This window comes from Syngnathus acus, chromosome 17 (assembly GCF_901709675.1).
Source record: "Syngnathus acus chromosome 17, fSynAcu1.2, whole genome shotgun sequence".
Taxonomy (NCBI): domain Eukaryota; kingdom Metazoa; phylum Chordata; class Actinopteri; order Syngnathiformes; family Syngnathidae; genus Syngnathus; species Syngnathus acus.
In genome coordinates, this window is record NC_051102.1 from 6,592,433 (window position 1) to 6,616,240 (window position 23,808).

The 23,808-nt window shown below is 46.3% G+C and overlaps 2 protein-coding genes across 4 annotated transcripts; one reads left to right on the top strand and one right to left on the bottom strand.

Annotated features, from left to right (window-relative positions):
- Window positions 1-518: 518 nt before the first annotated feature.
- prpf38b (pre-mRNA processing factor 38B) lies at window positions 519-5,529 on the top strand. 3 transcript variants are annotated; one of them, XM_037275749.1, is made up of 8 exons: window positions 519-943; window positions 1,612-1,680; window positions 2,046-2,197; window positions 2,270-2,344; window positions 3,271-3,314; window positions 3,384-3,442; window positions 4,014-4,249; window positions 4,384-5,529. In XM_037275749.1, the coding sequence occupies exons 1-8, from the start codon at window positions 746-748 to the stop codon at window positions 5,048-5,050; spliced, it is 1,500 nt and encodes a 499-aa protein (XP_037131644.1). In that variant the 5' UTR covers window positions 519-745; the 3' UTR covers window positions 5,051-5,529. The 3 variants fall into 3 exon arrangements, with proteins under 3 accessions (XP_037131644.1, XP_037131645.1, XP_037131646.1); XM_037275751.1 differs by lacking the exon at window positions 519-943 and having other exon boundaries at window positions 1,612-1,691; XM_037275750.1 differs by lacking the exons at window positions 3,271-3,314; window positions 3,384-3,442 and having other exon boundaries at window positions 2,270-2,330.
- Window positions 5,333-22,357, bottom strand: fndc7rs1 (fibronectin type III domain containing 7, related sequence 1). Its single transcript, XM_037275726.1, has 46 exons — window positions 22,249-22,357; window positions 22,154-22,175; window positions 21,763-22,023; window positions 21,425-21,691; window positions 21,073-21,342; window positions 20,709-20,969; window positions 20,107-20,367; window positions 19,699-19,959; window positions 19,353-19,613; window positions 19,017-19,277; window positions 18,688-18,948; window positions 18,344-18,604; window positions 18,014-18,271; window positions 17,675-17,941; window positions 17,356-17,613; window positions 17,025-17,282; window positions 16,643-16,903; window positions 16,320-16,577; window positions 15,985-16,245; window positions 15,648-15,908; window positions 15,302-15,571; window positions 14,977-15,234; window positions 14,617-14,877; window positions 14,257-14,520; window positions 13,929-14,189; window positions 13,588-13,842; window positions 13,236-13,505; window positions 12,764-13,024; window positions 12,440-12,697; window positions 12,100-12,366; window positions 11,742-12,002; window positions 11,402-11,665; window positions 11,003-11,260; window positions 10,641-10,901; window positions 10,281-10,541; window positions 9,945-10,205; window positions 9,615-9,872; window positions 8,838-9,104; window positions 8,160-8,423; window positions 7,813-8,082; window positions 7,476-7,736; window positions 7,095-7,355; window positions 6,695-6,985; window positions 6,382-6,621; window positions 6,265-6,303; window positions 5,333-6,136 (listed from the first exon to the last, which is right to left on the bottom strand). The coding sequence occupies exons 1-46, from the start codon at window positions 22,309-22,311 to the stop codon at window positions 5,850-5,852; spliced, it is 11,421 nt and encodes a 3,806-aa protein (XP_037131621.1). The 5' UTR covers window positions 22,312-22,357; the 3' UTR covers window positions 5,333-5,849.
- Window positions 22,358-23,808: the final 1,451 nt, after the last annotated feature.

The window sequence follows — 23,808 nt, forward strand, 5'->3', positions numbered from 1 at the left end:
GGTAGGGTTTTAAAATATTTTTTAGCCCAATGACACTTTTGAAACAGTCATGCTGGTGTTTAGATTTTGAAACCGTTTATTATAGCAAACAACGTTTTCAACAAAAGTTAAGGGAATCTAACCGTTGGGATCATGACTGCGCAAGTTTTGTGCCGCTGTGACGTCACATGCGTAAAATAAAATTCAACGTATAAGGTATGGAAAAATGTAGTATTGCAGTGTGTAAACCAAGTTGCTATCTCATATATTAAGAAAAAATAATAACCTCCGGAAAAATTGCAATTGGTTACGTTCGAGTGAGACAGCAGGTGACCCCATCTGCTACGTTGTCAGTAACACTTTAAAAAGAAATTAAAGGCAGTTATTAAAATTTTAGAATCATTGTTGAAATATCTAGGCCTGATACTCACATGACATCCATTTGTAATTAAATCCAACATCAAAGCATCCTTAGGACATTTACACCAAAATATGTACTCCACCATCCCATGTTGACGTACGCGAGTCAGCCACTGCACCACTTCACCACCATCCAGTTCCGGTTCCACTTAGCATCACAGGCAAGCACATTAGCTGCAACGACGACGGCGGGAAGTTGTCATCTTCGATTCCCCACCGATTCTGCGCTGATAACACACCAAATCGGCAACAATCGGGATTCAACTAAAAGACAAAACAGATGGATTTGTAACTGGAAAGAGGCCAACCGTACTTGAAAAGATCGGCGTCGCGGTATTTAGCCAACATGGCTAACATGGGGAGCCAGGCCATGAACAAGCCTGCGTCCGGAAAACATGGCAACGTACTGCCCCTGTGGGGCAACGAAAAGACTATGAACCTCAACCCGATGATTCTTACCAATGTCCTGTCCTCGCCGTATTTCAAAGTTCAGCTTTATGAGCTTAAGACGTACCACGAAGTTGTGGATGAAATCTATTTCAAGGTAACGTTGGCCGATGCTAATCTGCATGCTAGTAGGCTAACAGTAGCTTGCTATGCTAGCGTGTCGATGCTACAACGTTCGAGTATCTCAATGAAATTGTTTGCGAGTCACCAATGTATATAAATTATTTTATCTCAATTCGAATTACTGCATATTTGTGTGTTCATTATTCTTAACACAACGTGTCCAAATGATCTAAATAAATATATACAATATGTGAAGCTAACTGCTAACAATGCTGTAGTAGCACATCTTTATTTAAAATGCAAGAACAATCAGATTTTAAGTTGTAAATGATGGAGGTACTATATAACATCATAATTCATGCATTTATTTTTGTCACCAATGTATTTTTCCAATACTTGGTGTAAATTATGGAATTATTTCTATAATAGCCTACACTAGTGTCTGCATTCACAAACATTTTTAGTTGCTCTTCAAGAACCCTCTTACATCGGAAAGAGGTCAGAACCTTTTAAAATTATGCGAATTGTTGAACTATTTGTAGTAACAAGTACAATACAAGCCGTTTGATATTGATAGATGTCACATTTAAAACAAAAATAGCAACATGTTAGAAAAATCAGCCTGTCAAAATCTGAATGGAATACAACATGTCAAGCATTTGAATCAGATGATGTCAACTTGATAATTGTGTTTTCATGCAGGTGACTCACGTTGAGCCATGGGAGAAAGGAAGTAGAAAGACTGCAGGTCAGACTGGAATGTGCGGAGGGGTAAGTGGGAAGTACGTGCTTTTTCTTTTCCCCATCATCAACCCTCTTGTTGTCCTCCCAAGCCTCACTGACATCATAGGATATTACTAAGTTCAAAAGACTACCAATTCAATTATTGTAGGGCAACAAATATTTTTTATCCAAACTTGAATTATTCATTGTGTATTTAATCAAACTACATGACTGTCTGTTAGCTCAATGCTAACACGCAGAAGGGTTAGGAAAACTAACATCAGTGTCGCCCTAGTTGTAAACATAGTCAAATGATCCCGAACCTTGGAACACAAATGCCCAATAGTGGACATTGCTGATTGTTTTAGTGTGCTAATGCGGTCTATAGATGTTCTCAACTTGATCCCCTCTAGGTTCGTGGAGTTGGCACGGGTGGCATCGTGTCAACCGCCTTCTGTCTACTATACAAACTGTTTACGCTCAAGTTGACGCGCAAACAGCTGATGGGCCTCATCACACACACGGACTCTCCCTACATCCGAGCACTTGGCTTCATGTACATACGGTATGATTCTCGGTCATGTCCGCTGCGTTCAGCGAGCTCCTGATTTTTGACGTGCTCTTAAATCTCATCCAGATACACACAACCCCCAGCCGATTTAATAGACTGGTATGACGACTTCATGGATGATGAGGAGGTATGTCATGCCTGGTAATACTTTCATGTTTCTATTTTTCTCTATGAAACACATGCAATCCATGAATTGAAACTGACCCCGCCCCCTCCCTTCTTGCTGTGATGCGCATAGCTGATTTTTCACCTTTGCCTTCATTTGGCTTAATTATCCTCAGTTTTGTCCTCCAAACCTGAGTAGCTAGGTTACTTGCTCACTTCCACGCTGCTGGTTGTTGTCAGGGTAAGTACCTTAAATGACGCAGAGTACATCTTTTACTAGTCATGTGTAATTTATTTTAAGGCATGTCCATATGGTTTTGTCAAGATTTGACCAGGACTAGTTGCACAAAAGATTTCTCTGTAATTGGCACTTGCATTGATGCGCACATTCAAGCCTACTTTTCATGTAGCAATGTTATTGCACTCACTGGGCACTTTACGAGGTATGGCTGCACAATCTTAATGAGATACAAATAACTAATAAAAAAAGAAAACGGATCATTTTTTTCCCATATATTGGTCTTAATAAATGAGAATTTTTTTTTTCTGACAGTAAATCAATCAACACATATGACATTTATACGCAAGCCGCGATGACCATAGTGGATGCCCAGGCATTTACCATGAAAACAAGCTAACAAACGGATAGCTCGCCAACAGCCAGCCGTTAATCTTAGCGCACCGCAGCCGACTCAACACCCAAATTTGCTGACTCGCACATCAATCACCTTTTAAAGCCACACACACTCAAAGTCACAGGTAGTAGCTGCAACACATTTATATTACTATCAGCACACTTAAAAAGCCCAAAAAATGTACACTGCTGCAAATAAAACCCACAATTAAGTGTAATGTCACTCAAAAATGAGCATTTTTATTGTTGTCGAAAATCTGATGCATGGATGTCATGAAATTGTTCAGCTGTACCGATTGTTGTGCTCAGTGTTTTTGTTTGATTCCAGGTGTGCAACCAGGCCTCCTTTGCTTTTCTGCATTCTACCTAATTGTAATATTCACATATCTCAATAATTCCTAATCCTAAACAACTGGTTAATTCCCCTGTTTTTTTCTTTAGATGCCCATTGTGCTGCAGGTGAATTGGATAGTGTATCTCAGCACTGTTGGTTTGCGTGTGTGAGTGCAAAGCGGCTGTTCACCATCATACAAAGCAAACGAACATTTCAAGCAGGGGGGCGGTTGCACTTGCCTCCCCCCCCTCCGCTCACATCTGTGCTTCCACCGTGGCCTGTTGTCTCGTCACAAGCTCAACGAGGCTCCCATTATGCTGAAGAGGGAAGGAGGAGGCAACTCGTGTTTCTTTCTCTCCCGTTTTAGCACAGTGAGGACTGAGCCCAGTGTAGTCAGATTACTCACCTCATCTACTCTCAATTTCAAAAGTAGATGATTTGGTGGCCCGGAAGATGGGGTGGGACTAATCTGTTTCCATTGCTCCCTGTGTGAGTACAGATGTCTGCTAGACAGCTTAGATGAGCCAAACTATGTGACACTTTCACCTGTTTTCCCCTCCATGTGGTAAAAGTTAAAGGCAGACACATTTGACTAGAGAGATTAAGCTAGATGAACAGAGGTGAAGGCTCAGTACTCGGCCATCACATATTGCCTTTTGACTTGCAACAATGACACCATGCGCCTGCCCACGTGTTAAGCCGTTTCCCGTCGGCTCCCTGCCGCCATTTGATTCCAGGAGCTGGACGTGAAGGCGGGCGGAGGCTGCGTGATGACGGTCGGCGAGATGCTGCGCTCCTTCCTCACCAAACTGGAGTGGTTCTCTACTCTGTTCCCTCGCATCCCGGTGCCTGTGCAGAAGAGCATCGACCAGCAGATGAAGAGCAGGCCCCGGAAGGTGCCTCAGAAGGAGCCCCAGGAGGAAGAAGAGGCCTTTGACGAACCGGGGCGGCAAGGGGAACGTCGTCGTTCCAGGTCAACCGCCATAGAACTTTGAACACACATTTCCAACAGTTTAGATTGATTTGGGATTTTTAGAAATCAATATTTCCTGCAATTTTTTTTTGCCAGTAGCACGGCATTGTAATTAACCGCGGTGTTCTTTCCAGGAGCCCCAGGCGGACACCAACCCCCAGACGCTCTCCAAAGCGGTCGAGGAGCAGGAGTCACCACCGGGAGCGAGACCGCCACGGCCCCAGCTACGACCGCGAGCTGGAAAGGGAGCGGGAACGCCAGAGGAAGGAGAGGGATGCCAGGGAGCGGGATAGGGAAAGGGCAGAGAGGGAGAGGAAACGATCCCGCAGCGTGGAACGAAACCACCAAGAGCGACGCGAGCGGCGAAGAAGCCGCAGCGGCAGCCGGGACAAAAGGAGCGAGCGCAAGGAGAAGGAGCGCGACGGAGGCGACGACAGGAGCAAGAGGAAGGAACGAGACCACCACAGGGAGCGACCCGCCGAGAGGGACAGGTCCAGGGAGAGGAAGAGCAAAGGGGAAAATGACGAAAAGAGGCACAAAGAGGACAGGGAGAGGCACAGGGAAGAGCGCAAGGCCAAGAGGTCGAGCCGGAGTCGCAGCCGGGAGAGGCGGCACAAGAGCGGCGGCGGCGAGGAGAAGAGCAGGAAAAGCGACAGCAGTCACAGTAGAGAGAAAGAACGAGACGGAGAGCAACGCCCGCACAAACGCAGTCGCAGCCGAGAGAGGAGCCATCACCCGAGAGAGACCAGCAACGACCACAGCAAACACGGCGACAGACGAAGGAGTCCCAGTGTTGAGTAATGTCACGTTTTTTTTTTTTTTCTTCTATCCACTTCTTGTCTCAGACTGAATGCCACCTGGAATCGTCGTTTGGTTTTTGACCTTTTCACGTCCTAGTAAGCTATCAGCATTTTTAATTTTGTACGGTTCATTGTTTTGACCCCTGGAAAATGTTTTTTTTTTTTGTATATAATGTTTCAAAGACACACCAGGCAGGAGTTGCATTCTTTCATGTGGCGGCAACAGTCAGGCCTAGCCTACATGCTACAATGTTTGTCCTCATACCTTGATTTCTGTTGAAAAAGAAAATGTCACTTATACATCAATGATCTTTGAGAAGGAGATAAGCGATTCTGTTCCTGATTCTGTAGACCTCCTGAGAATGTTGTAATCCCCTCAAGTAGAGTCCGCAAAGGGTTCAGCTGAGACCCCTGCTTGTCATGTGTCTGGGTTGTTGCTCTCTTGCATTTTGTTTTCTAATAAAACACTTTTATGAATGATGGAATTGTTTTCTTTTTTTTTCAGGACTGAAGAAACGGAAACGAAAGATAACGGTGCGGAATAGCAATACAAAAAAATATTTAGTTTCTTTATTAGAACATTCTGAAACAAAACACAATACTTGAACAATTTTTGGTACATTTTTCAGGACTAATATATAAATTAAGTGAATAGACAAAACCCCGCAGTATACATTTTCAGCCAATTAAAAATAATGATTTTTATACAGAGTACCAAAAGATTGCGTCTAAAGTTAGTGTGATTTGATTTGTCACATTGTGATCAGGCTTGTGTGTCAATGTGAAGCTGTATACAATGACTACGAACTGGCTTGTCCAGTTTCCAAGCACACAGGATCCGACTCCGGTCCAACATCAGTCTCTTTCCTGGCAGCCACGGTGAGGCAGTAAGTGGAGTTGGGGCTCAGTCCAGTGAGGATGTATCTTGACCCGAGTACCGTCAGTTCCTGAGGTGACTCCGATTGGGCCTGCGGCTTGATCATCAGCCTGTAAGCTGCGTCGTTGGCAACGTCCTCTTGGGGCCACTCCGCCATGACCATTACACTGGTAAGTAGTGTGACGTTTAACACAGGGGCGGAAAGACCTTCTGAAAATGAGTATGGAGGAAAAAACACAGAACTAGAGTGAGCCAACTCTGTTTTTGTCATTTTAAATATATTTTTTGGAAACCACTTTAAATGATCCCTGCAGATGGCGCTATAGCGTTGGACTCACCACTCTCACTGATGTCTCTCTTTCTGACATGCGCCACCACTAAAAAGAAAAATGGATTAGAATCTGCAAACACACTTGTTGAAATACAACCTGTACTTTCATATCAGCAGGTCCTACCACTCGTAACCGTCGATCCTTGGCTTTCCCCGGCTGCGTTGCTGCCCGTGACCAGCAGGTCTGAATAGTCGATGTTGACCAGCAGAAAGCAGGACAGGCCGGTGGTGGTGCACAGTCGGGAGCTGAGTGAGATATTGTGCTTGTATACAAAGTATGTGGTGGCAAACATGGAAGGGCTCCAGGAAACTCTGGCGACTGTGATGTTGCTACTGTACATCACCATGGTTGGCTGACATGGAGCTGGAGGGGGTAGAAATGAGAGTTGAAGATGACATATTTTGTCAGCCATTTCATTAGGTACACCTCATTCTACCTGTTGTATCATTAAGAGGCACAGACTGGTCGCCGGTTCCAGCAGTGTTCCTGCTCTCCACTGTGGCCGAGTAGGAAGAACCGCAGGGAAGCGGGATCTCAAACGAGGTCATGTTTGTCCAATAAGAAGACACCTCAAACTGGGCCTGGCTGTTTCCCAGCAGGGTCCCCGATAACCTCAACAGGTACTCTGTGTCTGCGCAGCTTATTTCCGTCCAGGTGAATCGCAATGTCTGGATCTCCGTGTACATCATGAAAGGCTGCACTTCAACACTATCTGGAGGACACGGGACTGAAAAGAAGGAGAACTTCACTTAGCTGGGTAAATATATTGCTCAACTCATAATAAATTCATAAAAATCCATTGGGGACAGTGTCCACGGGAAACAAACAGTAGCTACCTGCTCCTTTTTGCACAGGCTCGCTGAAGGAGCTGTTGCACGTGCCATCCGAGGCCTGTACGGAGAAATTATACAAAGTCCCGCAGTCCAGATTGGGAATGGTACAGGTGGGGTAGGTGCTGTAACAGTAGAGCATCTCTCCACTCGGTGCTTGCGCGCAGCCGTAGTAGTCCACGGCATTATCGCTGGGGGTCCACGAGAGCACTGCAGACTGGTTACTGCAGTGGAAGGTTACCGAGAGATCCTCAGGCTGACATGGACCTGCGGAAGGTTTAGAAGGAATGATAGATTTGTTATCTCTGTAATGTGCTTAGTGTTTGCAATTGACCTCTCATTTGAGAACATTACACCAAGCCAGTCTACTAAATGAACTCGTCATACCTGTGCTGAAGGTAACATTGTGACTGGCCATGCTGGTGCAGTTCTCATGACTGGCTGTCACGTGGACTGCGTACTGCTCGTCACAATGCAGCTCAGTCAAGGTGCAGTTGGTGAAGGAGTCGCCGCAAGTGTGCGTGTGTCCGTCCGCAGACATCGCGACTACTTGGTAAGTTGCTGCTACCAGGGAGCGGGTCCAGGACACCAGGGCGCTGCGGTCCTCGCACGAAGCGCTGACATTCACCTCTCTTGGTGGACACGGTTCTGAGAAAAGGATTTGTGTTCTAAGAACTAATATCAACTCAACATTTCATTTTCAAATCATCTCCAAAACATCTACCCATGCTTATTCTATAAGGTGGACTTCTCAAACTGCTGCACGAATCTGATGAAGCGGCAATGATGATGGTGTAGTAGAGGTCACACTGTGCCCCTTGCAGGGTGCAGTTGGTGCCTGTGCTGTTGCAGTACAGGTACGTGTGGTCGCTAGCCTCCGCCGTGGCGATGTACACGGTGTTTCCCTCGCTTCCTTCCACGAGCTCCCAGATGACGATGATGGAACCGTCGTGGCATTCAGTGAAGGCTGTGATGCCCGAGAGGGAGCAGGGGGCTGGGGAAGAGACAGATTGACTTCATGGGTACTTTTCTCACATGAAAATAGCATTAAAAGAAAAAAAAATGAAGTACCTGTTTGCAATTCAATGGTGGTGCTGGGATAACTGTCACACTGGCTGTTCTTGGCAGTCACGCTAAAGTTATAAAGAATGCCACATGCCAGGTCCTCAACCTCGCAGGAGGTGTTGGTCCAGGTGGTACAGTTGGCCGTGCTGGCGTCTTCTCCGATCGCCGAAACGGTGTAGGAGTCGGTGCCCAAGGCGGAGTCCCATGAGATCCAGGCCGAATTGGTCACACAGTCAAGGCTGCCTTGGATGCCCTGAGGCTGGCATGGAGCTGGAGAGACCAAAGGTGGTAGTGGAAAGTAACTATCGATAAGTACAAATACTTAATGGATGTTGTTGTTTTTTTTATCCCCTGTACTAGAAAACATAAATATGTGCTTTCTACTCTTGACATAGTAAAAAATGGGCTGCCAAAAAGAAAATTGAATGTGGCATTTTTGCTTATCAACCTTCTTTTCCACATCCAATATGGTGGCAATGTTGGGGATATTTTTAAAATCCATTAATCCACCAATTATCCCAGTGATTAATCCAGCAAACAGATTAAATGTGATTTCAGTGCAGGTATTTTGGGAGTTCTATGATCACGTTCCCTTGAATGTGTGTGACTTTAAAAGGCGGGGCTTAGTGTGGTGGTGCGTGACGTATGCAAGGGAGGAAAGATTTCCCGGGAAAAGTTGTGTACCTGACAACGTGCTGTAGTTCTGAGTGGATGGGATTTGGCAATCTCCTTTGACTACCGTGATTTGGATGGTGTAGCTACTTCCACAGTTTAGGGGACTGGTGGAACATTCGTTGCTGGTCGTGTTAAAGGTCTCATTGCTTCCTTGTATGTTGTCCTCGTGTACCGCAACTAAGAAGTAGTCCGCATAGCCGACGGAGTCCCAAGAAACCGTCAAGTTCTTGGACATGCAGCTGAGTTGGGTGCTGACATTTTGAGGAGGGCATGGAGCTTTGAAATGATGGAGAAAGCAAGAGAATATACAGTTGGTAAGATCAGTAAAATCCTAATAAAAAACAGCACTAACAATTGAAAAAAAATGTTTTAAAAACAAAACCAAAATAATGGTACAGTGATCCCTCGCTACTTCGCTTTTCGTTTATCGCGGCTTCACTACATCGCGGATTTGTTTTTCCAAATTAAAACATTTAAAAGTCAAAATAAAACTTCTAAATTGAAGAAACATATGTCCAACCTTTTGGACAATGTAGTATTGCTCCAAATGTTCATTTACATTCCTTTAGGAGTCCGTTTTCGCGTGTTAGCACGATCGGGAATTAGCATCTTTCCGCTAACTCGTTAGCTTACCCAGTACTTCTTGTTAGTGACCGTACTTTGCGGATTTCACTTATCGCGGGTGGTTTTTGGAACCAATTATCCACGATAAACGAGGGATTACTTTATCTGTGTACCATGCTAACAATTAACTCATAGCATTGTGCTTTTTCAGAAATCCCTCACCTGCGTCAAATACCAAAACTTGACTGGGAACACTGGAGCAGTTGTCATCCATTGCCACCACTTGAACGGAATATCGGCTACCGCACATGAGATCATCCAGCGTATAGTTGAGGTCAAAGGTCTGATGGCTAACATTGCCATGGTAACAGGAGGCTGCTACTAAGTACTGCGTTGCACCGTCGCTGGCAGACCAGGAAACGGTAGCAGTGTTGCTGGCACAGTCCTTCGCCACAGAGACATCAGTGGGAATACACGGCACTGCAGGTGAGTAAAAAAAATAATAATTCAACGTTTTGTTTGTTAAATGGCGCTAAATCATGTAAACCTTACCTGAGTGCACACTGTGATTTGCTACGGAGGTGACATTACACTGCTGGTTGGACGCTGTGACGGACACGGTGAAGTTTTGTCCGCAGGTCAATCCAGAAACGTTGCATTCGCCAGAGTATGACATGCAGATTTGGGAGTTGCCAATGTCAGAGTCCATGGTGGCTGTGTAGTGGTTTGTTCCATTGCCAGGTTGCCACATGACCATGACCGTATCAGAAATGCAGTCCTGCATGGCATAAACCTCACCGGGTGGGCACGGCCCTTAAGAGAGAAGATATGAACTATGATAACCTCTCAGTTGCTAGTGATTATATCAAGTGTCAGAGTTTGACTTACATGTCTGTATGGGAGTCGTCGCACTGGTCATGCCCTCGCAGTTATCGTTGTAAGGTGTCACAGTGAGGTTGTAGTTTGCCCCACAGTTAAGGTTTGACAAGTAGACTTGGGTGTCATTGGTGTTTTGCAAAACACTTTGGTATCCATCCATTTCGAGCGAGATCACATACACTGTTGTCCCATTACTGGCATCCCAGCTAAGCGAGGCAGCGTTCAAATCACAATCCACAGAGGCAAGGACATTCTGAGGTGAACATGGTTCTGGAAAACAGAAGAAAGAAGGTTGATGCTGGAAATGGGTGAACTCAAAGAGGATGACTCTGAATAAGGGAAAGACTACATTGAATAAATGCAATATACCCATGTAGATGAAAGAGCTGTTGCTAGGGAGGCTGGTGCAGTCCTCATCCTTGGCCATCACCAAGACCATGTAGACCTCCCCACAGCGCAGGTCATCCCAGGTGCAGTTGGTTTGGTTGCTGTAACACCAGTGGCTGTATCCATCAAGACCAATGGCTTCTGCAGCGTATGTTTTGGCACCTTCACTGGACCCCCAAAAAACAGTGGCTGTGTTCGCCCCACACTGCTCATGGATTATCACGTCACGAGGGATGCAAGGAGCTGTGGGTGGAAGAGAGAACTCGATATAATCACAAGTCCGGCTAAACAATAATGAAATAGGAGTTTTTAAATGAGATCACGATTCTCTTGTGAGATCTTACATGTTTTGACAAAGGCAATAGTGCTCGGGTCACTGTTGCACTCGCTTCCTTGTCCTTGCACGGTGACGCTGTAGTTCTGTCCACACGGAAGAGACGCAGTTAGGCCCGTCTGCGTCGTATTGTAGTTCTCCACATAGCCCAGATTTCCTGTGGCCGTGATGAGGTAAAACAGCACGCCGCTAGCAGGATTCCAGGAGAGCTGCAGCTCCTCGCTCTGACAAGGTGACTGAGCCAACACAATCACAGGCTGGCAAGGGTCTTGGATGAGGAAAGACAAGTCAGGAGGGAAGGTTATCACATCAGAAAAGTAACCTGGATAATTTCTTGAGATCCGGATAAAGGAAAATCTTTCGTATGGCCAAATTCATTGTAATTCTAGAGCAGAACAATTTGTCATACCTGTCTGAACGTATACGGAGTCACTAACTTGGCTACAGCAGCTGTGACTCAGTGCCTTGACGGTGAAGTTGTACATCTCGCCACAGTAGAGGGATGAGAAAGCACAGGAAGAACCTGTGGAGTTACACCAAAGCTCATCCCCTCCTGAGCTTGACACAGCGCTTGCCATGTAAAGTTCCACTTCAGGCTTCATCTCCCAGGATAGGACAGCAGCTTCAGTACCGCACGGCCGGACAACCCCAACATAGCGAGGTCGGCATGGACCTGTGGTATAGATGTGTTAGCGTTATCGGACAAACTTTGGACATGGGGTATGGAAGCAGATTTTTAGCAAACCCACGTGTGGTGAAGTTTGAGCGCATATGAGACGTGACGCTGCAGTCGTTGTTGCTGGCAGTGAGGCTCAAGTTGTAGGTTTCACCGCAGTCTAAACCCGTCAGGTTACAAATACTCAACAGGCCAGCTTGGCAGTGAAACTGACGACTTCCACTGGCTGTCAGGGAAATGTTTGCTATGCCGTAAGGAGGGCTCCAGGACGCCACTGCAACCCCATCAGAGTTGCAGTCCACTTCGACATCTACATTGGTGGGCAGGCATGGAGCTGGGAATAGAGAATGAAAATATTTTGCAAAATGGGTAAAAGTCCATTTTCTCCTTTCAAGTGGGTGTTTCAGGAATGGTTAGTATTAAGTCTGTACCTGATGTGACCATGACCATCGTGCTGTCAGAGCTATTATACTGCTCTCCCAAGGCTATGGCCCACACATAATATAAGGTTCCACACATAAGTCCCGAGACAGCACAGCTGGTGTCTATGTCTTCCGCCTCACACGTCAAATAGTATCCATAATGGTCGTAAACGTAGGCAACGTAACCCACAGCGAGCTCACTCTGCTCCCAGGAAACAGTCATTGTAAGCTGCTCACATTCCACATTGGCCTGGACATTGGTCGGTGGACATGGTTCTGAAGCGACAGGAAAAACACACACTTAGCTATCGGCAGGACTTGGTCCCTATCATCAGTTTGTCTGACTAACCTGTCATGAGTCGGTACGTTTCCGATTTCGCTGTGTTGTTGCAGACATCGTTTTTTGCAGATACGGTTACGTTGTAGATCTGACTGCACTGCAAACCAGTAAGGGTGCACTGGGTGTTGGTGCTGTTACAGGTGGCAGTCAGACCCTGGTCAGTCACAGCCTGGACACAGTAAGACCCGGCGCCTTTTGTTTCACCCCACATGACGTGAGCTTGGCTCACAATGAAGTGGACGGAGAGATTCATCGGGACACACGACTCTGCAATTTGAAGGGTTTCAAATTAGGAACTCCAGCATTTGTGTAATATTTAATGGATCACACTACCTGTGATGAGGAATCCCGACATTACGTCAGCGCTATTGCAGGCGTCTCCCACACTCGTCACAGTCACGATGTATCCCTCGCCACATTGCAGAGATGTGAGTAGACAGTTGGTCCGGTTAGTGGTGCATGTTGCCGTGTGGCCCGATGAAGCTGTTAGTTCAGCCATGTAAGACACGGCTCCAATGCCGGGTAGCCAAGATACAATCGCAGATTTGATGTCACAGTCCATAACGGCTTCAATGCTCTCTGGTGGGCAAGGCTCTGCAGATTTAAGAACATGATGTCTCAGTATCTCCATCGTGATTATTTCTGTCATTCTTGTTTAATCACAGTGGAACGGTAAACAGATAATCATGGGATAGTCATCAAAGTGAGAAATAATTGACAATTCTTGGGGGTTTTGTGCTTTATCTGAAACACCTTTAAATGACAAGATGTAACCAATGATAATTTGTGGTATCTTCCCAAGTACCTGATGAGAATGTGACCGTTGTGCTGTTAGAGCTGTTGTACTCCTCCCCCAAGGCGACAACCCAGACGTCATATGGGGTGCCACACATGAGCCCCGAGACCTCACAGCTGCTATTTGTGTCGTCCACCTCACACATCAACTTGTAGCCTCCGTAATTGTCGTAAACGTAGGCAACGTAACCCACAGCGAGCGTACTCTGGTCCCAGGAAATAGTCACTGCAAGTTGATCACACTCCACATCGGCCAAAACATTGGTAGGCGGGCATGGTTCTGGAAAAACAGTTAATAAGCACTCGGGAGTTCACAACCACCGCCAGATTAACACAGATGCGTTCTCGATGCTGTCACCAACCTGTCTTGAGATACTGAGTGTCAGACGTCAAACTGTCACAAGCCTGATTGTGTGCTGTCAAAGTAACATTGTAGATCTGACCGCACTGCAGGCCACTCAAATGGCAGCTTGTTCCTGTGCTGTTACACGTAGCGACTGTGCCTTGATCATTTCCAGCCCAGACGGTGTAGGAACTTGCTCCATCTGCTGCAGTCCACAGCACTTGGGTATCGACTACTCTGTAGTAGACTGAGATGTTTATGGGAACACAAGGATCTGGGGAGAGAGACGTGGTAGTTTTTCTTCGAACTGGTCGCAATAATAATAATAAAATATCTCTCAATTAAACAATTCCATTTTACCTGTAGTGAGCAAGACTGGAGTAGTTGCTGGACCGGCGCAGCCAGTGTGCATTGAGTCCACTATTACGGAGTAGTTTTGTCCACAGACCAGGTTGTTAAGTTCACATGACGTTCCCATCTCACTGCAGGAGGAATTGTGTCCATCGGTGGTGGTTGCAAGGACGCTGAAAGCTGTGGCTGCATCAGCCGTATTCCAGCTGACCAGAGCTTTTCGGGTGGTACAGTTTAACACTGCGGATACCTCGCCAGGGGGGCATGGAGCTAGAGAGCAAGAGAGAAACACGTTTGTACTGAAGGAAAACAAATGGGGAATTTTGAGAAGGCGTACCGGTTTGCTTGGCTGTGGGGTAGCTCATCTCACTCATGCAGACGTTGGTGTAACCCATTACGGTGAAAGTGTAGAGTTGACCACAGCTCAAGTCCAAGAAGGAACAGTAGCCCATATTGGTTTCACAGGTAGAGTTAACACCAGAAGTAGATGTGGCTTCTACAGTGAAGTTCTGAGCCAGTGAACTGACTTGATCCCACATGACCGTCATGATGTTGGAGCTGCAGTTAAGATCCCCTGTGACGTTCTCCGGTTTACACGGAGCTAAGATCGTGTGGTTTAATGAAGAAAGAAAAGATCAACCATGGATGTTTCATCTGCTCTTTGACGAACAAAATCTCATTTCAAGTTAGGACTCACCGGCTTGGACCTGGTAGTCAGAACCTACGATGATTTCACACTGAACGGAGGACGAGGTGACCACCACCTCGTAGACATGGCCACAATGCAAATCATGGATGGAGCAATTGTTGTATGTGGAGTTGCAGGAAGCTCTGTGTCCATGTGTGCTGATGGCCCAGGCCGTGTAGTTGTCTGAGCCGGGCGTCTCTGACCAACTCACATTCATCACATTGGTGTAACAGTCCATCACAGCGACAACGTCTTCTGGGAGACAGGGAGCTATGGAAGACAGGTTGAATAGAGGAGTTATCTTTCTGGGGTTAAGCGTCCTTCATGTGCTGGAGTAACCTAATATTCAGTTTTTAGTCTTTTCCTTACCGGAATCAAAATAAATGTCCGCATGTTCAGTGCTGTTGCAGCTCTCAGTGGAAGCTACCAGCGAGGCCGAATACGTGCGGCCGCAGTGAAGTCTGACAGCACAGGAAGTGTCGTTGGATGCGCAGGACGCCACATGGCCATGGTCTCCTATCACCTCCACTGTGTAAAAATCGGCTCCATTGCTTTCAGCCCAGGAGAAGTTGCCTTTGTTCATCCCGCAGTCCACGTGAGCAGTGAAGTTTGTAGGCTGGCAGGGAGCTGAAGATGGAAAGAAAACATTCTGTAACCATAACATACCGATGTTGCTATGGTAAACGTACCATACCTGTGCTTAATTCCATAGAAGGGCTGTAGCTGCTGTGGCAAACTCCATCCTGGAAGGCAACGTAGAAGGCATATTGTTGTCCACACTGTAGGTCGTTGAATGCGTGTGAGGTGGTTGATATCGTCAGCGATGAAGAAGTAAGTGTGCCATAGAGCTTCTCGTATTTCAGGATGTAAGAAACCCCTGGCACTGGACTCTGGTCCCATGAGATGGTCACTGTATTGGTGTCACAGGTGACCTGGCCCGCCAAGTTTGTGGGTGGACATAGAGCTGGTATGATACAAAACTGAAGTTAGTCATCACAAATGAGTATGGTGAAAAATATCCAGACAGCTCCTCAACACACCGGTTGTCAATTGCACAGCTGAGCTCGGTTCGCTCCTGCAACCCCGGTCCACGGTCACCACGGTGACGGAATAGTTTTGGCCACATTGAAGGTCAGTGAACTGGCATGAGGTGGAAGTATTTGAGCTGCAATTGTGTGTTTGCCCATCATCGGCTATGGCTGTGGCTATGTACATCTCGGCCCCTGTTACGCTGGACCAAGACACTATGTTGTTGTCTTCACACGGTGGGGACATGGTGACATTACTGGGAGAGCAAAGGCCTGGAGAAAGACGAACAAAACAGATGAATTGAGTCTTTTTCTTAATTGTAACCTGATGTGATACTGAGAATTGCACCTGCACTGAAGCTGTAGACTTCACTCGATGTTCCAGCGCACGACTCGGAGTGCGGCATTACGGTAATGTCATATGTTTCTCCGCAGTGGATGTGTGAAAGTTGACAGCTAGTTGTGTTGGAGTGACATTGATGTGTGTGCCCATTTTGGCCGGAAGAGGTCACTGTGTATTCTACAGCACTGTAACTTCCCGACCATGACACCAAGGCCGAATGATTGAAACAAACTAGTGTGGCGCTAATGTTCACTGGGGCGCACGGGGCTGGAAAGAAAAAAAAGACATGACAAAAACAATGTAAACTATTTCTGATTTAGAATTTGGTATGGTTGACTTACCCGTTTGGAGTGATTGACAGACACTGGGGGCGCTGTTGCAGTGTTCTCCTTCAGCCTGCACGGTAACATTTAAATCCAAACCACAAGGAAGATCATGGACTACACAACTGGTATTTGTAGTATTGCAACTGTCCATATAACCATATCCGACTATCTCGGCTTGGTAGCTCAGACTTCCGACGGTGTTACTCCAACTGAGCATGGCTGTGTTGTTGTCACACATATACTGCTTGGAAACGACCGCCGGTGGACATGGAACTGTAAACAGCAGAGTGAATGTTAGCTGTATAAAGGAAGTAAATAGATTTTAACAATGCACCTACCAGTGGTAATGTCAGTGCTTTCTCCAGGTGGACTGTCACATTGGCTTCCCTGAGCCACAATAGTGGTCGTGTAGGTCTCGCCGCACACTAAATCTGTTAGCTCACACGATGGGGTCACTGAGCTGCAGGAAACTGAGTGGCCGCCTATGGCTGTTGCGTAAAGGATGTAACCTGTGGCGTCGGCCATTGGCATCCAAGACACAGAGGAGGAATTGGTGCCACAGATTTGGGTGCTGTTCTCAACGTATGGTGAGCATGGAGCTGGGAGGGAATAAAAGTGAGGTTGATAAGGTTAGGGTACATTTACAGGGTGTTCCATGGCCACCGGGCAACCAACATGGTACAAATTAAAAATTTCAAGTTGAAATGAACTTTTCACTACCTGTCTTCAACACTGCTTGTGAACTTCCTGTGCTATTACAATGATTGTCCTCAGCTAGCACAGTCAGATCATACGTCGTTCCGCACTGCAGCCCGTTCAACTGACAGGAAGTTGACATGTTCCAGCAGGACGTTTGATGCTGTGAACTGTAAGCCGAAACATGGTACGCTGTGGCCCCTGTGCTGGCTTGCCAAGATACTGTCGCTGCATCAGAGCCACACTGGAGAACGGCGGTCACATTGACTGGATCACACGGCCCTGTGGGAACAGGTACCAGAAGGATGGATGTTGTATTCTAGGAAATTAATGATATCACATTTTTAGAAAGTACCAGTGGTCATTGTTGTCTGAACGACGTCGCTAGTGCAGTAGTCGTCGTGAGCTGTGACGTTAATACTATATTGCGTTCCGCACGATGAATTACGAAAAGAACAGGTGAGGTTCGATGACAGGCAGATCTCAATGAATCCATTTGGTCCCTCCATAGTCGCTGAATAGGAGGTAGCCCCCGAAGAAGCACTCCAAGAGGCCCAAATGAAGTTTGTGCTACAGTCTATCGTTGCTTCCAAGCTCTGAGGTGCACATGGAGCTGGAGAAAGAAAAATATCATTCAGTATACCCCTTCAAAACCATGAACCAATCACACATACCTGTCATGATTGTCTGTGGGACACTATATGGCCCAGGGCAATCTCCATAGCAACCTTTTACAGATACATTGTAAGTATGTCCGCAGTGAAGGCTACTCAGACTACAGGTAGTGCTGTCCGTGGAGCAGACGGCTGATGTCATATTTCCAGAGAGGGGGGTGGCGGTGACGCTGTAGTTTAGTGGCCAAGAAGAATTTGTCCAACTGACCGTTAAGTCGTTGGTGCTGCAGGACAAAGTGGTGTCGACATCCATTGGCGCACACGGTACTAAGAAAATAAAAAGGTTTGATGTGACTGATATGGATGCGCAGTACCAACATTGTTTCTGTGTTTCGTTACCTGGTGCTTGCCAGATGGGGGTGCTGTTGCTGCTGACACAATTGCCATCGGTGGCCGTTACAAAAATGTCGTAAGGGCGGTCACAGAGAAGGTTTGTCAGCGTGCAGTTGGGGGTGGGGCTGACGCAGGTGAGCGTCTGCTCTGGATTGGCGGCTATCACCGTGTAACTGACGGCATTTGGATCCGAGTTCCAGAAGACATGAGAAGTCCCAGCTGCACAGTCCAGCTGGCTGGACACGTTGGTGGGGGTGCATGGTTCTGCAAGATGGGAGTCAGTGAATCAGTCCGTCACCGTTCTCAGTGACGCGCAAGTGAGGCTTGTGGTCTTACCTGTGTACAGTGGCACAGCGTCTCCCTGGAGACCTGTGCAGTTGTTGTACACTCCTGCCACAGTGATACTGTAAACTTCCCCACAGGTAAGGTCAGAAAAGTAGCACATTGTGCCGTTGGTGGTGCATACTGAAGCTTCGGCTGTACTGCTCACAGCGACAGCAGTGTACGAGTTGGCACTGTCACTGGCCAACCAAGTCACTAAACTAGGGGCTGGTTCACACATTTCAAAAGGAGTTACAGATGTAGGAGGGCATGGCACTGATGGGAAACACAAGGAGAAGGTGAGAAGTTGATATGGCAACCTCAACGATAAATAATACATCCTAAAAAACTATTCTTACATGATTGCACGTTGACCTCTGTACTTGGCATACTGTAGCAAGACCCGGTGATGGCGACAGTAGTCACCGAGTAAATGCTGCCACAAACCAACCCTCCGCTGGTGCACTGGGTCTCTGTGGAGTTACAAAACAGAGGCTGACCCATCCCTCTGGAAATGGTGGTTGTATAGTTGTCCGCAGGAACAGAGATGCTCCAGGTCACCGTCAGCTCGTTTGTCAGGCAATTCATGGCCGCTTCAACATCCTCTGGGCCACATGGAACTAAAAAAAGAAGACAACCTTATCTATTACGGTGGCTTTTTTCCCAGCTAATGCTCAAAATGTTGTACCGGAGTCCATGCTGATTGATGTGGAGGTAGACGAGCAGTTTCCATCATTGTTGGTGACCGTAACATTGTATCTCTTCCCGCAGGGCAGGTCAGGGATTTTGCAGTTGTTGACAGTGTCACTGTTGCAGCTAAGTTGAGCTCCACTCTGATCTTTCATGATTGCCGTGTAGTTGCCCGTGGACTGGTGGTTCTGCCAGACAATCAGGGCGTGGTTGGCGTCACAGTCTCTGAACGCTTCAATGTTGTCAGGGGGACAAGGTGCTGAAGAGAAAGAGCAGAAGCGATTGAAACACTAAATATGGTACACTGTGCTATTCCACACTAAATTCTTCTCACCTGTAATAAATGCAATGTCATCACTGTCGCTACTGTTACATTTCAGATTAGTTCCGATAACGTGGGCCGTGTAGTTCCGTCCACACGTCAGGTCTTCCACCAAGCAATAGGTTCTGCCTGAATTACAGCTGTGCGAATTTCCATTCATATCCTGAATGACTGCGATGTAAAATAAGGCGCCGATGCTTGTCGTCCAGGTGACTGTTGCAGAATCTTGGCTGCAGTCAGCTGATGCTGACACAATGGTGGGGGTGCAAGGGACTGAAGGAATGGAGGAGCAGAGAAATAATTATTGACCTGGATTTAATCCAGGAAGTACATTCTCAGTCATCCACTGCTCACATACCCGTCTGAGCCACCTCTCCCAGAACCCTGTTGGTTGAGCAGTTGTCATTGGAAGCCACGATCCACACGCTGAGGTGTTCCCCGCAAGGCACGCCGGTCACGGCACAGCTGTTTGACGAGGAGGTGCAGTTGTAGGTTTGCCCCGTGTTGCCTTCTGCTTCTATAGTGTAGGACAGAGCTCCTGCGGCCGAGTCCCAAGTAGTGATCAAGGTTTCCGAATGACATTGTGCTGCCGTCTTTACATTTGTTGGAAGACAAGGAGCTGGAAGAAAGGGACAACCACTTATTTGCAGTAGATGGATTTCCTTCTTCAGTGTTTATTGCAGGGATATGTTCCAGACCCCCAAAAAAGGTGAACAGCAATATATGGGGGAACCCTGTATTTGTATATCAGTAAAATCCAACTCACATGTCCGGACAAACTCAGGCTGGCTGACTTCACTGTTGCACTCTGTGCTGACAGCAAGCACGGTGTACGTGTAGAACTGACCGCAGCCCGTTTCGGTGAAGAAGCAGGTAGTTTCTTGTGTCCGGCACTCAGTGAGTTGGCCGTTGTTGTCTTTGGCCATGGCCACGTAGTACAAGGTGTTGTTGGTTGCCTCCCAGCTAAATTGGATCACATCGCTGGAGCAGTCGTGGCTAGTCAGAGGGTGAGCCGGCGCGCAGGGCACTGGAGACAGAAGATGATCAAATTTGATATTTGCCTTTTGTGTTTTTATCTCGGGTTACATTTCAGCTTCACCGCAATTTCCGTGAGCAGATTGCGAGATCCTGCCTAAGATAACTGACCTTTGAGATACCTCGCTCACGTCAATAGACTGTAAAGAAATACAAATTAACGGTGTTGGGTATCTACTCTTAGCGGCTAACGAGAGGGCGTGACCGTGAGAAAAGCGGCAATGATACAATAGGAGGAAACGAAACAACATCCCACTGGGCCGACTTATCGGCCCTTATCTGCGGTAAGTAAAATGAGAAGGTGTTGGCCGAGATTTTCCAGGCAGCGCTCACCTGTCTCAAACAGGGTGGAGGTGTTGGCGATACTCTCGCAGTCGTCCGAGATTGCCGTCACGTAGACGCTATACTTCTCGCCGCACTTGAGCATGGTGATCTGACAGTTATCGGTGGCTGACGTACAGTTGACCGACGCGCCGGTGCCGTCCACCGCCGTGGCCCGGTACAAGTTGGCACCGAAGGCCAAATCCCATGTTACTGTCACCATACCGCTGGAGCAGCTGTAGACTGTCGTGATGGATGTCACTGGATTTATAGCTAAAGAGGACGAGTGAAATCAGTTAGTACCTCAATCAGTCTCAAGACCATCTTGACTATTATTCCCCCCAATGTTCATGAAGAAAATTCATTAGATACTCACTGGATGTTGTGTGCGTGACATTAGAAGGTTCCCCTGGAACTAAGAACACGTTGACTGACGATACCCCCACGGTGTAGGTGGAGCAAGGTTCTAGATTACTGATTTGCATGGTTGTGGTCGATGTGTTCATGATGACGGGCGCGTTGCTGGGATTATCGTTGTCGCTCACGGTCACTTGATAAAGCAGAACTTTATCCACAGCGACCCAAGACACTTGAGCCGTGTTCCTTCCGGTGGAGACAAGAGCCACACCCGTAGGCGGCTGCACCACTTTGGAGATAAAATTGAAATGCTACTTAACTTCAATTAAACCATGACCTTCTTTTAGAACCCGCAACCTGAGTAGACTTACAGGTGACGATGGTCCTGATATTACTCCTGGCACTCCTGCCTGCGTTGTTGTCGGCATAAACGTAACAGTTGTACGTAGTAGATGGAATCAAGTCGTCCACTTGCCCGCTTAAATTTGTTGAGGTCTGGTTGTATTTTTTCGCGGGCATACTGAACAACTCCTCCACATATAAGGTGTAGCTGTCGGCCCCAAACACACTCGACCATTCAAATATTATAGAGGTACTTGAAATAGCTCTGGAATATGTGATCTGAGATGTTGCAGGTACTGTGGGAAGGTAAGAAAATGTTTGATATTAGAATGGTTTTCAAAATAAATCACTTGTCTGCAATGTCTACCTGTCATGGCTTGGTAAGTGTCGTTGCACACAACATTGTAAAACTCTAAGACCTTCAGCGTCACCAGGTACGTATGGCCGGGTCGTAATCCCTGAACCAGCCTCTGAGTGCTGGGCGGATACGGCATCACCACCAACGGGACAATACTGGTGGAGTTGACTAGTCGTAAGTCCAGTAAATAGACCGAAGCGCCAATGTCATCGCTCCAGGTGACATTCAACGTCGATGCTGAAGTCGATGTCACTGACACAATACTACATCCTGAAAAATAAGGCAATAGAGATCAATTCAATGGAGATACCAATCGGTTTATTGAAAAGTTAAAGCAACCTGTGTTCAACTGTGTAGAACAACAAACACAGAGGAGAAATAATGTTTTTAAAGTGCTCACCTGTTGCCATAACCTGTTGCATCTAAAAAAAAAAAAAAGGAAACACAAGTTAAGTATATGTAAAAAAACTAAATAAATATACAGCGTCCTATTACCTGTATGATAGACAGTAGGACGATTGAAAAAAGCGTCCACATCTTATCCAAACGTATTATCATTCCTTTAAGATATTATATCCATTCACGCTCATCTGTTCTGAGGGCTGATCTGAAATCTTTACCGACCAGGTAGTGTAGATCAACTTGGTGGGAACCAATCACGGTGTCCCAAAAGGAGGACACGAGGATGCCTGTGGGCTCTCTGTCATCATGAGAAGGAAGCAAACGGGATGGTTAGGTGGGGCCACTTTTTACTTCTCCACCCAATCTTGAATTCACACCTCTTCTTTTAAATGAAGGTATACCATATTTAAAAACAAATCAACTTGAAGTATAACACACTAACGCTGAGGAAAAAGGAATAATATATGAAGGAATTTTTCTCCACGCTACTGTTCAGATTTTGCTTGGAAATATTGATTATCGACCCTGTAAGAAATAGCAACGACATCTTTTAGACAGTTAATAATCAATTAATTTGTAGCTTTTAGTGATTATCGGTGGTTTAATAAGTTGTGGGGGATGGCAAAATGATGCTTTATTGTCAACTGTGAGCGAAGGAAGTGGAATGAAAACTATGTCCAGAAACCCGATCACCTGTACAGTATCATCCACAGGCCCCCACCGACCCACTTCATCAGCTGACCTTGTTTACACCCACCATGTTGGAGAATGGGGTTGAGATTTATTACCTAAGGACATGTTTTTCAGCAAGGTCCCCCTGCCTCTCGCTCAAAGTCTCCAACTAAGTTTCAAACTTATTGAGGACAAGATCTATAGAAAATGGATGGATGGGTTTCCATTTCCACTCCCATCCTGAAGTTACATAAATTTACACACCGATTTGCGTCATGTCGGCTGTCGAGGTTGCGTTTTTTGTTGGGTTGCTTACATAACTGCAAACCACAAAACCTTAGTTCTTGTTGGTCAATTATTTGATCTGTTAATAAGGGAACTTAGAATGACCAAAAACATTGCATTACACCGGTCCGTCATACATCTAATATTTGCCAACCTGCAGTCAACTTAGTCCTTTTCTAGTCGAAACAATCAATAAAAACGTCATAAATATATCAGCTTTTTTAATCATTTTGCAACAAACGACATTCAATACATATCTTTATGCAAACTAGAACATTCCTAAACAAGAGTATGATGTTTCATCCATGTATAGTGGACGTCATGGAGTTCTTCTCCTTGCAGTCAGGTGACTCCCTGCATGTTGCAAACATGAAAGTTGTTAATATCGCCTCGCCGTTTGTCAATGCTCGCTAACCACCAAATTGTATGTGGCCGTCCGTGTATATACATCAAGCACCTTATCATCTTCCAGCCCAAGCAAATGATGTCACGTTCCTTCAGCCCTTTTGCATCTTCTTTTACCTGAGTCACGTTTACCATCTCTGCCAGGTTTCTGTTGGGAGTCCCACGGGTAATGGAGGAAGAAGTTGCTTGCTAATATTGTTATTCTCTCTAGCTTTGTTACCAAACTTGTATGGGCACATTGATTTTGTTTTCTGAAAGCCTGTGATGCAGTTACAAGATAGCGCATCATGT

Bases quoted from the DNA above. Each gene is read 5' to 3' on its own strand.
- fndc7rs1 (XM_037275726.1), bottom strand. From the start codon at position 22,311: ATGATAATACGTTTGGATAAGATGTGGACGCTTTTTTCAATCGTCCTA. The intron at 16,904-17,024 runs GTAGTGAAAAGT...ATTCCCTCCCAG, and splicing joins ACAAGCAGTGTTGAAGACAG to CTCCATGCTCACCATACGTT. The intron at 10,902-11,002 runs GTAAGATCTCAC...TTCCACCCACAG, and splicing joins TATTGCCTTTGTCAAAACAT to CTCCTTGCATCCCTCGTGAC.
- prpf38b (XM_037275749.1), top strand. From the start codon at position 746: ATGGCTAACATGGGGAGCCAGGCCATGAACAAGCCTGCGTCCGGAAAA. The intron at 2,198-2,269 runs GTATGATTCTCG...AATCTCATCCAG, and splicing joins CTTGGCTTCATGTACATACG to ATACACACAACCCCCAGCCG. The intron at 3,315-3,383 runs GTAATATTCACA...TTTTTTCTTTAG, and splicing joins TTTCTGCATTCTACCTAATT to ATGCCCATTGTGCTGCAGGT.